Raw genomic sequence first — 12,384 nt, 5'->3', positions numbered from 1 at the left:
ATCGACGTAACCCGTCCTGTGTTGTTACTGGTGGCGAGTTGCCTCGCGGGGGAAAGGAAGGTATTTGCTGAAAAAAACCCCATCGCAACCCCAAACAAAACTGCCAGGAAAAAGGGAGAATATTTTCTCCATGTTAAACAAACATAAAGCAATATTTTAAATGTTTCTTATTATGTCTGATGGAGTTCTACGAATTCCCAATTAAATCAGATGGTTAGAGTAATACTCCCCGGAGAATAAAATTAGTGGTTGCGAATAAAATTAAATCGGATATTTTGACTTGGCTGCTGTAATAAATAAAGGTGTTATAACACCTAAATCAAGAGGAGTGGGCGGCAGCTGCGCCCGCAGAAAATCGGGTAGGAAAGCGCTCAATTCGTGTCCAAAAAAAAAAAAAAAAAAAGAAAAAAGAGGAAGACGGATGTAAGTGTAATAAAAATATTGAAAATTTGGAGGGCTCTGCAATTGTGCTTTTCGCAACCACGGAAGGAGAGTGACCAAGGGGAAAAGTCATCGCAGCATCAGCGAGCGCTGCGCGTCCTGCAGCGGGGCTGTCCCGCGGCCCTGCGCGGTCTCCAGCCCGCGGAGGAAGCGGCGGGCAGGGCCGGTACGGCCGGCACGCTCCAAGCAGTGCCGGGGCTTTCTCTCCTCCCGGCTCGGGGCCCGCAGCTCCCGGGGCACCCACCCGGGAAGGCACCGGGAACAGCTCTCGCGGCGTGGGAGCGCAGGTGGGGATGCTGAGTCGGCGGGAGGAGGCCCCTACCACCGGCAGACGGTTCCCGCTACGAGCAAGGACTTATGTGAAAAAAAAAACTTCAGAGAAAAGTGCCGAGGAGGACGGAGATCCCTCGTGGGAAAGAGAGGGGAGAACCCTGGGGAAAGGAGACGGCGTTATTTCCCACCGAAGTGCTACCTCCTCCCGCTACCAGCGAAAGTGACGTCAAACCCGGGTGGCTGATGCTAAAACAAAAGCTCCGGGGTTAATATACAGTTACCAGCCCGGCAGCCTCCTCCTCCTCAAAAATCAGTCCCTCGGGTTTATTGTCCCCGCGGGGAAGGCGCCTGTTGAACACGTAGTCACGCAAACAGCTGGCAGGAGAAAGAAAGAACGAACTTTACTTTCCGGGGAGCGAAGGGCGGGCAGGGCTCCCCCAGGCTAAATCGCAGAGAAAGGATGGAAAATCATACTCACCTCGGGCTTCTCCTGCTGCGGCAGCACTTGTGAATTCACCTGCGGGTGTGGAGAGAGAGAGAGAGAGGGAGTGGGGAGAGAGAAAGAGAAGAGGGGAGAGAAGGAAGGGAGAGAAGGAAGGGAGAGAAGGAAGGGAGAGAAGGAAGGGAGAGAAGGAAGGGAGAGAAGGAAGGGAGAGAAGGAAGGGAGAGAAGGAAGGGAGAGAAGGAAGGGAGAGAAGGAAGGGAGAGAAGGAAGGGAGAGAAGGAAGGGAGAGAAGGAAGGGAGAGAAGGAAGGGAGAGAAGGAAGGAAGGAAGGAAGGAAGGAAGGAAGGAAGGAAGGAAGGAAGGAAGGAAGGAAGGAAGGAAGGAAGGAAGGAAGGAAGGAAGGAAGGAAGGAAGGAAGGAAGGAAGGAAGGAAGGAAGGAAGGAAGGAAGGAGAGAGAGAGGCGTCGTTACGTACTATCATAAAACAAAATCTCCAAGGGGAGGGGAGAGACCATAAATTGAACTGTCACCTTGCACAGCATATTCCCCCCTCCCCTTTTGACAAGTAACACCCAGGAAAAAAAAAAAATCAAACGGTTGGCAAGTACCGTTTCCAATAAATTAAAAAAAAAAAAAAGGAAAGGAAAAGAGGGCCAAACTCTCAGGTGGCGGGGGAGCGGGCAGTGTTTTCAGGCACACCCACGCCCACGCTGCCCCGCTGTCCCCGCGGTGCCCCCCGGACGCTCCCGGCGCTCCGCGGGCGCGGCGCGCTCGGGCGGCCGCGGCGGAGCGCGGGGCGGCCAATCAGCGCGGCGCCCGCGGGCCCTGGCCAATGGCAGGCGCCACATTGTTGTCAAATGTTGCCTAATGGCAACGCGGGCCGCAACAATAGCGCGAGTGGCGGCGCGCGGCGCGGCGGGCAGCGCGCTCCGCTCCGCTCCGGCCGCACCGCGTCCCGGGGGGCTCCGCGCCCGGCCCGGCCCGGCCCGGCCGCCGCTCTGCCCGCCTGCTCCGGGCTCGTCGCGGCGGATGAGAGCCCGGCTCCTCCGCCCGGCTGCGGAGGTGCTGCTCGGGAGACGGGGCGACTTTTTTTTTTTTTTTTTTTTTTTTTTTTTTTCGCTATTCTATTCTCTGCTGGATTTTAGCCTCTGCGGCTCGTGGCGAGGGATCCTGTCGTTGAAGGTGCCGGATTGTTCTTTGAAGGGACACTGCTAGTCTGTGGCCGCAGTTACAGGGGGACGGGGGAACGGAACTTAGCGAGCAGCTCGGGTTGCACCGGGGCGCCGTGGGGAGCGGCGACCCCGCAAGAGCGGACGGGAGAGCTCGGCTTTGAGCCTGGCGCGATGAACTTGGTGCTGCCCCGCCAGATGCGCACGGAGAGCGAGGAAGCGAGAGTGATCTAAGTTTTCTTGGATTTTCTTGTGTTAGCTTTGCTTTTCGGGCGCGGAGGGGAGGAGGGGGCGGAACGGCTTCCGACGGGCCCTTCCTCACTTGAACCCCGCTCCGGGGCCGTGTGCTGGTGCGGGGGGACGGGGCCGTCGAGCGAGGCGAGAGGACAGGCGCTGGGGTTTGCATGCCCGCTCCCGGGGCTCTGTGTGCCCCCCACTCGTGATTGCGCTTGAAGGCAACGGGAGCCTCTCCGCGCCCGGGCGCGGCTGCGGCGCAGGGGCTCCCCCGCCCCGCGTCGCTTTGGGGGAGGCCGGGGAGGGGGGGCCGCTCTCTCGGGGCGGGCTCGCCGGGATGGAGCTGCGGTCGGAGCTGCCTAGCGTACCCGCCGCGCCCCCCCCGGTGCCCCCCAGCTCGGTGGCGGCCGCGGCGGCCGCGGCGGCGGCCACGCTGCCGGTGAGCGTGGCCGGGAGCTTGCTGCGGGCGCCGCCGCTGCTGCTGCGGGCGGCCGAGAAGTACCCGCGGACGCCCAAGTGCGCCCGGTGCCGCAACCACGGGGTGGTGTCGGCGCTGAAGGGCCACAAGCGGTACTGCCGCTGGAAGGACTGCATGTGCGCCAAGTGCACCCTCATCGCCGAGCGCCAGCGCGTCATGGCCGCTCAGGTGGCGCTGCGCCGGCAGCAGGCGCAGGAGGAGAACGAGGCCCGCGAGCTCCAGCTGCTCTACGGCACGGCCGAGGGGCTGGCGCTGGCGGCCGCCAACGGCATCATCCCGCCCCGGCCCGCGTACGAGGTGTTCGGCTCCGTCTGCGCCGGGGCCGGCGGCGAGGGAGGCGCCGGCGCCTCAGGTAAGGCCGCGCTGCGAGCCCTCGGAGCGGTGGTGATGGGGGGAAGGGGCCTGGAGAGGCGGCGGGAGATGAGCGGGGCGCGGAGCAGCAGGTGGGTGGCCCCGCCGACGGCCGGGGCTGCCCCGCGGGGCCCGCCGGGGCAGCCCCACTGACGGTCTCTCTTCCTTCTGCACCCCCGACCCGCAGAGTCCAAGATGCAGAAGTTCGAGCTGTTCCCCAAGACGCTGCTGCCGAGCCGCGCCGTCACCCCGCAGCAGGCGGGCGGGAAGCCCCTCTCCCCGGACGGCGAGTCCGTGCCCGGCACCTCCTCCCCAGATGCTCGCCACGGCTCGGGCTCGGAGAACGGGGACGGCGAGTCCTTCCTGAGCTCACCCGTCTCCAAGGGCCCGAAGGAGGGGGAGGAGAGCCCGGGCTCCATCAGCCCGCTGGGCTCGGACTCGGGCTCAGAGGCGGACAAGGACGAGCAGGACCCGTCGCCCTCGGCCGGCGGCCGGCAGCGGACTCCCATCGACATCCTGACGCGCGTCTTCCCGGCGCACAAGCGCAGCGTGCTGGAGCTGGTGCTGCAGGGCTGCGGCGGGGACGTGGTACAGGCCATCGAGCAGATCCTCAACAACCGCGGCCCGGAGAAGGGCCCCGAGGAGGCCTGGGCCCGGGACGGCGCCTTGCAGGGCCTGCCGCCCCCCGCCGCCGCCGCCGCCGCCCACCACCGGCCCTTGATCGCCGGCGCCATGGCCCCGGCCATCGGCACGCTGGGCAGCCGCTCCGCTTTCTCCCCGCTGCAGCCCAACGCCACGCACTTCGGGGCCGAGGCCGGCGCCTACCCCCTGGGCACCCACCTGGGACTGAACCCGCTGCGCCTCGCCTACTCGGCGCACAGCCGGGGACTGGCCTTCATGACCCCCTACTCCACGGCCGGGCTGATGCCCACGCTGGGGTTCCGGCCGCCCGTGGACTACGCCTTCAGCGACCTGATGCGGGACCGCTCGGCCGTGCACAAGGAGCAGGTGTACTCCAGCGGGCTCTACGGGCCCATGGTCAACAACACCCCCGAGAAGCAATAGCGGCTTCCTAAAGCTCGTCTCTGTAGAGGTAGCTAGGTAGGCACGGGTGGACGGACACGGGTGGCTTCCTCTCCCCCGTGCAGGCGGTGGTTGCGTGCAGAGCCCGGCGCGGACAGGCGTAGGTGTATTAAGGTGATAAAGGTGCACTTTCATTGTCCAGACATGAGTCACTCTTTGTTGCTTATGGCCATAAGCATGGATATCCTCAGCGCGTCGTGGGGTGTGCACACACACACACACGCGCGCGCTCTTTCCCACACACATACATATATATATATGTATACTAGCAAGTGTATAATGTTATAAAATGGAAATCTAAGTTATTAATGTAACTCGTAGGTGAACTTGGTATTAACGTTAAGCTAAAGGTTAGGCAGCGCATTGTAATACTTACCAGGCATATAGATCAAACATTGTCAAATTGAAAACCTTTTCCTTCTCGCCCCCAGAAACGTTGCGGTCTGTATATAACATTGGAAAGTAGATATATTTGTAACTGTCCGTAGGACCCTGGCGCCAATGGTGTATGATGGTTTAATAAGCCTCCTTCATTTGTGATCTGCAAGAAAATTGCTTTCTTGTTCCGATGTAGCAAACTTCTTGCTGTTTCTAACAGGTAATTCTGTGTTTCCATTTCATAGAAATAAATGTTATTTTCTATTAAAAAAAAATTGGTCTTATGAATGGCAAGTGGTATTTTATGATATGATGGAAATGTGTTTTGGGAAATTCATTTGACAAGTACATTCAATATTTAAAGGAGTTTATGCAAATAGTACAAACATGTTTACTACATTTTTATCATGGTCAAACTAGATATTCTTCAGATAAATTTATAAATAAAAATGAAGCGTGCAAGCAAAAGCAAATTCCTTATCAACTGAAATTGTCAAATACATTTATTTCTGGTTCTAGTCTTTTTCTTATTTATGCCTGCAGAAAAAAAAAAAAATCCCCAGAAAACCTACAGAGGTATAAATTTAAGCAGGATTTCTCCCTTCGGTATCTTGATGGTTTTTGACATATTTAGGAAATTTGGAAATTTGGCATTGTCACAAAGAGAAGCCTGGTTAAATCAAATCCCACCTTGCGAACCGCGGGTTGTGTAGCAGCAATAAGGTTTTACACCTCGTGTCTGAAATTGGATTATGCTTTTCAGTTGTTTTTTGTGTCAAAATAAGCACAGGGATCTATAATAATGACGATTTTTCAGAATGTAAAGGTGCGTTTGCGGCAGAGGTGGATGAGTTAAAATCAGCGCAGGGAAGGTTTCTCTGTTTTCAGAGCTGTGTGTCCTTCACCCTCATCCGAAGGTAAAGGCTACTTGCATGGCTTTTAAAATTTTTTTCTTTTTTCTCTCTCTCTCTCTATTTTTTTTTTTTTTTTGGCAATGGTGTCCAAATGTTCTTTGAGATCAAAATGTAAGAAGGTCTTTCCTGCCTCTATTTATTTCTGTATTGGGATGAGCGGGGGGCAGCGGGTGTGCCCCTGTGCATCCCGAGAGGGGATCCCGCCGAAGGCCGGAGCGTGACTTTCTTGCCAGTCCTGGGAGTGTTTGGCCCAGGAAAACTATTACTCACAAAGAACAAGTTCAGTGCATGGTTGAATTAAGACTGTAAAAGCTCCTAAAGTTGGTTGGTATGGAAACCTAATCCCAGCGAACCGCTCCGTGGCACAGCTGGACTGTTTACTTTCTCACTTCAAATATAACTGTGTAAACATTGGCTGGGAGCTGCCAGCGCGGCTTCTACCAACCAGTTAATATACTGGTGGGGCTGGGAGGACAGGAGTCCTGCCGCAGCTATGGAGGGAAGCTCCTGGGTAAAATCAAATTGCATCAAAACACAATTCTTCCATCCTGCATGCGATTGATCAACTCGGATACAATTTTATGATTTTCTTAAAAAAAAAAAAAAAAAAACCAAAAAAAACCAAACCCAAAACCAAACCCAAAACAAAACCCCAACAAAAAAGCAAAAAAGTAAGTAAATATTGCAAATTACACCTAGGCAAATAATTTTGACCCCAGTCCATCCTGGGAGCAGCCAAATCAATATAGCAAGGGAAACTTTTTAAAGTCTCGTGTTCCAAGAGCGGGTGAAACTTAATATTACTACAATAAAACGGTTTAATAAAGAAGGGCTTTAATAGTGAGCTAATTTGATTGAGTTTCCTAATTCCACTTTAATTGGAAAAGGAGTTGTCTGTTTGGTTATAAAGTGCTAGGGTTATGTTAGACTGGGAAAAAAAAAAGATGGACGTTGAGCATCTGAATAAACTTTTTTCTATTTTTTTTCTTTTTTGGTTGGCAGCTGACTTTGTGCAGGATGGGTTTCCATATCTAGGATTATGAACGAGCTACAAAGAGCTGCTACTTAAAGAAATCAGGTCGCCACATTTCTCCTATTCTAGCCCTGTTGAGAAGGGCTTAGGAGCTGTTGATTTAACTCAGCTCCCCTTTTAATTATAAAAGCCATTCTTGTGTAGTTAGGCGAGCAGGACAATTTATCAGAATTGTTGCCGTGTCTCAGAGGTTGGCTTGAGTTTGGATTTATACAACCGACAATGGGGATCACGACGATTAACTTTCATACGGGTAGTTTAGGCAGTTAGATTTGGGGGGGCGGGGAGTAGGAGGAAGTGTGGGGGGGTGTGTCTCTGATAAATTATCGTACTGAAGTAATTCCCATAGATTAAAAAAAAAAATCCCTTGGGTTTGGAGCTGCTTCGGAGAGGTTCGTATACAGAAGCCTCTGGCAGAACATAAAATATTCAGGTCCCTTTTAGAGTAAAATAAAACGCTGTCACTTGAATAAAAATCGGCGGAACCGAGTATAAATTATTTGTGAAGCAGAGAGGCTGCGGGTGAGCGCTCGCAAACTTCCCTGTTAATTAAATCTTAATCCACGGGTCGCAGGAAGCGGCGGAGCTGTAGCAGCGGCTGCTGTACATACAGCGGGACACGTTCCAGAGTTATATTAACTGCACTCGTGTTTAATATGAATCAGTCCTAATCCACAGCATAATAAAGATCAAATTAGACTAACCATTTAGTAGCGAAATGACATTCCTTCACCTAAAATGAACCTCCCCGCGCCGTGCTCGCTGCGAGGCAGCCTCGGCAGCCCGGCCGGGCGGGCCGGCGGCGGGGTCGGCTCGGGCTGAGCCCAGCGGGCTGGGCGAGGCCGGGGAGGGCAGCGGGGCGGCCTTTTCCAGGCTGGCCAGTTTAGTTCGCAGCCTGAGGGGTGAACCCCGCTACCCTCCCACGCTTCCCAGAGCCGCCTCTTCCCCACCCCTCCGCAAAGCCGGCTGGCTGCCGAAGCCCCGCGGGTGGAGGAGGCTCGGAGCTGGTGTCGCTTCCCCGGCGCCGGCCCGGAGTGTCCCCTGTCCGCTGCTTGGGGCCAGGGGGACACCCACGACAGGGAAGGGTGGTGGCCCTGCTTCCACGCGGCGCCCTGGGCAGCCAGGGCCGCTCCAGCGGGGACATGGACGAGTTGTTTTACTGGAGACCGAGGAGCGAGTCCCGAGTCCCGCTTTGTCTTTCCCGCGGCCACGGGAGCGCTGCGGCTCCGCTATCGCGGCTGTCCCGGGACTCGCCACCCCGTTTCCCAAGCTGGAAACCACCCCACATCCTGGCGCTGCCCAAAGAGGAGAGGAGGGATGGGATGGGATGGGATGGGATGGGATGGGATGGGATGGGATGGGATGGGATGGGATGGGCCGGCCCCGGGTACCTCTCACCGGGCGGGGCGGCCTTTTGTGCCGGCGCTGAGCAAACACAGCTGCCGCCGGTGGCACCGTTTGAGAGAACGCGGCTCTCACCGTCCCACCCATCGCCCCCGCTCCCGACCATCCCTCCTCCGTGCTCCCCGGGGCGGGGGCGACCCCAGGTACCCCGCGGCTCCCGGGCTGATCTCATCGGCGGGAGCGCAGCGCCGGTGTCAGGCACACGAGCTCCCCACGTCCCCCGGCGAGGGGACACCTCTGCCTCTTCTCACGGTGCGGGCATCCCCCCGTGTTGTCATAACATCCCCATGGCAACTGCGGCAACTCCTATGCCAGAACAACAATGGGAAAGTATTTAATATATTTAAATGTGATTAAGCAGGTGGAAGAAACGAGGAGGAGCAGCTCCGTAGGAAGAGCCGGCCGAGGCTTCCAGGGAGCCCCGGGAGCTGCAGCTCTCCCGGGGCAGCAGCGGCACGTCTGGAACTCAACAGATGGAAGCGAGCGAGGGACGCGGAGTTACACCGGGAGAGGAACGGAGTGTTTTACGTTTTCTGCTGCCTTTAGCACCAATTGAGGCACGTGAAAATTCATTCCGATTTCCATCTCTCGGAATTTCGAGAGAAATACTAATACACCGTTGCAAAAGAATATTTTTCCCCTGTTACTGTTCCTTTCCAGTTTCCCCTTTATTCTTCTCTACCTTTTTATTAAGAAAAAAACAAAACAAAACAAAACAAAAAACCCAACAAAACAAAACAAAACAAAACAACAACAACAAAACCCCCAAACAAACAAGAAAAAGCCCCACAAACCCGCCGTTAGCCGTAAGTTCGGAAAAGAAAAGGCACGGAAAAAAACCCCTGAAACTGACAAAGCTGGTTTGTATCCCATCTCCAAAACGAGCTTACTAGGGAAAAAGAACACTTCGTCAAAAAAAGAAAAAAAAAAAAGAGAGAAAAAAGAAAGATAAAAAGACATAATTAATTTAAACACACACTTTAACCTGAAGATATTCCTTTCCAGCCACTACCCCTCATTTCTTTGTAATTAGGGAATCTAGTAACCAGCGGAAGAGATGCTGCTGACCCGTGGCTGGGTGGCGGATGATGTCCAGCGAGAGATGCTGCTGCCTTTCCCCGGGAGCGGCCGGGGCTCGGCCAGCGGAGCCCCGGGAGCCGGGCAATCCACCTTGGCCTTGAATTCACTGTTGAATTGTGTGGCCGGCTGTGGGTTTGGTGGGAATTACTGAGTGCGGCGGCACAGGAAGGAGGGTGCGGTGCTGATGCGGGGGAGGTGCTGTTAATGCGAGGGACCTGCCCTAGGGGAGGAAGAGGTTAAAGGGTGCGGGGATGAACTGCCTCACCCTGGCTAACAGCGGTGCGAGCTAAAACAGCTGGAGAAGGTATATTGGTAAGAAATTCTGGTGCTGGATAACGCCTAAAGGTAAAAGAAGCGTGGAGAGGAGGGTGAATTCCAGAAGAGAAGAACAAGGCAAGGGACTTGATGGAGTCTTAGGCTTGGAAGAGCTAATGGAGAACTGGGATGCAGTATTAAGAGCTGTGTAAATAATTAAGATTCACTAAAAAAAGATCTTGGTGTCTGTGTTACAAGAGTAAGATCAAAACGCGTCACCTGCTGTGCATTATCTAATATAATAATATATATAATATCTCTATATATGTGCCTTTCCTGAGGGAGCCCTTAAGGCTTGATTATGCTCTGCACAGGCTGGGTAAGGCGGTCCTGTGTGGTGGGATTTCCATTTTCAAGGAAAAGATGGAAAGTCCCAAATTTCAGATTAGTGCTCTCAGGTGCTGCTCAGGGGTCAGGAGGCTCAATTACACCAACACTCAAACGCAGGCCAAGGCTGAGCAAGGGGCTGCTGGTGTAGAACAGTGCTGGGTGTTCTCACAGTGACTCACTGATTGTTCATGGGGAAGCATGTGCATCAAGAGAGATGAAAATGCTGAAAGAGCAGGCTGTTACTGACAGCTTTAACTGCAACAGGCTGTTTGGTAAACATTTCTAACCATAATGAAGTCTGGCCTAAGGCCTGTTCAATCCAGAAGCTGGCATAAGCACGTGTTCCTCTTCACTCCAGGTATGAATTTGGCAGAAGTGGACAAGGGCATGATGAAACACCTGCCTGGGGGATAATTCTGTTTGGAATGCTGTTTTTTGCAGTATTGGATTTACCTCTATGTGGGAGCTAAAATCTTATCTTAGGTTTTATCTTAAATCCTTGAGAACTCTAAACTACAGGGGGGAAAGCATTGCTTCCTGAAAGCCTTGTTTTGATGGCCTGGAAGAGCAAAATCTTGTCATATACTGGTTTGTGGATTAATTTTCTGTAAGAGATGGTGCTATGTGGTTCCTGACTTCACACAGAAGCCCTGCAATGCAGATCTGTGAGGGGTAAGGGTGGATCCTTTGGCATGTTCTCAATGTGAGAACATGAGAACGTTTTTTGCAGCTAGTATGAATTCAGACAGGGTTTTTTTTTTTTTTTTTCTGTTTTATATTCCCTCCTTTCTTGTTTTGGATCTTATTAATGTGCTGTGTAGTTTATAAAAGTTATGCTAATGTTGTTTCTAAAAACTTATTTTTTCCCCCTCAATACATGAATAAATAAAAAATAAATTGATAAAACCATAGATACATTTCAGAAAAAAGATATAGAAATCCCTTGAAAGCAGGTCACCCAAAGTCTTATTACCCATCAATAGTTACAGATCTGCCTTACATATCCTCAGAAAGTATTTGCCTGTTTAGCTGGGAAAATATAATAGATGAGCAGGATCTGTGCAAATTTTAGTAGGTTCATGACAGCAGGGCAGGCTCCTGGGGGGAAGAGGGAAGTGGAAAGGAAACCAGAAACAGAGAGTGGATCTTTTCGTGTGGTCTGACAGGCAGATGGAAAGCATGAATTACAAAGGCTTTTAAAAAGATCTGCTTGGGGTTTATGTTTACAGAGAGATTTAACAAGACTGGCTGGCCTCGAAATGCTGAGGTTGTTGCTAAAATTAGATGTTTGGAAATGAAATGGGGTACTAGCCCTGGACCAGAATATAGGAGAGGTTCACAGAAATTCATCGAGACAGAGGCAGGGCCAGCAAGGCAGGGCCCCTATGAAACATTCATTGGGCAGATCCTGAAAGGGACTTAAGGGTCAGCAGGATCTGGAGTCAGGGGAAAGAGGGGAGTATGACCCCTGCTAAGGGGAGCTGGAGCCAGACAGAGACCACAAGCCTCTAACCAGGAGGAGCACAGCAGCAGGAGGAGACAGCAAGAGTGAGCTGGGATTTGTGCAGGAGGAACTCAGCGGTGAAACAGCTTTACAGGGAACAAAGGTATCAAAACATTACCTCGCTTCCTTGTAAGTGGGATATGGGATATTGATTTCCTCTCATGGCTTGGGGAAGCCCGTGGTTTACCTTGGGTAGGACCTATGGATTTCCTGAGTTTTCTAAATCTCCTGCTTGCTAGGTTAGCCATAGATATTTACAGCTAAATGAATGGGCCAAGTAGTGGAGATTATAACTTTGGAGAGCCTTTGCTTTGTAAGGGGAGAGTCAGATATCTTACTCTGGCGGGAGAATCTAATTAAGGGCCTGTTCAATAGGAGTAAATGTCAAATGATCAGGCACACAGGACTAAAATTGCAATGCTCTGTCCAGTGTGCTAGAATGTGTGTTATGAGATGCCTGGCTTTTTTTCCTGCTTAGAGGGATGAATTATGTTTGATTTCTCTAATCATTCTTTTTATCCACATTATTGAAGCTTTACTTTGACACAGAAAGTAATCTTGATGCAGTGGGGCCAAGAGTAGGAAAATTGCTTCAGTAGATTTGGCAAGGAACACATGGCTCCAGCCTCTCACAAAAAACTACCCTTCTCCATGAGAGCTTCATGTCCACCAGAAGGGATCAGAAAAGGGTTTTCAGGGCTTCTTTTCTACAGTAATTATATTTTAATGTTTTTCCTGTTCAACGGTGAAAAGGGTATCAAAATACTAATTGAATTTCTGTTTTAAGATCCATTGGAAAATATAAGAATTGGAACATAAGAACGCATTCAGATCCATTGGAACATAAGAATGGGTGGTAGCTGCATTTGGGCAAAATTAGCCCATCATGTGATTTACAAACATAATCTGTTGCCCAAAGCACACCAGATGAATGAGTTAACCCAACTCTAAA

General features: G+C 52.4%; 1 protein-coding gene across 1 annotated transcript; it reads left to right on the top strand.

Annotated features, from left to right (window-relative positions):
* Window positions 1–2,310: 2,310 nt before the first annotated feature.
* DMRTA2 (DMRT like family A2) lies at window positions 2,311–5,305 on the top strand. The gene is made up of 2 exons (XM_053985082.1): window positions 2,311–3,392; window positions 3,579–5,305. Exons 1-2 carry the CDS (start codon window positions 2,900–2,902, stop codon window positions 4,454–4,456), a joined length of 1,371 nt encoding a protein of 456 aa, XP_053841057.1. The 5' UTR covers window positions 2,311–2,899; the 3' UTR covers window positions 4,457–5,305.
* Window positions 5,306–12,384: the final 7,079 nt, after the last annotated feature.

The sequence above is a fragment of the Vidua macroura genome, chromosome 9 (genome assembly GCF_024509145.1).
Source record: "Vidua macroura isolate BioBank_ID:100142 chromosome 9, ASM2450914v1, whole genome shotgun sequence".
In the NCBI taxonomy this organism is placed as follows: Eukaryota; Metazoa; Chordata; class Aves; order Passeriformes; family Viduidae; genus Vidua; species Vidua macroura.
The sequence above is the reverse complement of the archived record's forward strand: the minus strand, read 5'-3'. Positions and strand labels throughout refer to the sequence as shown.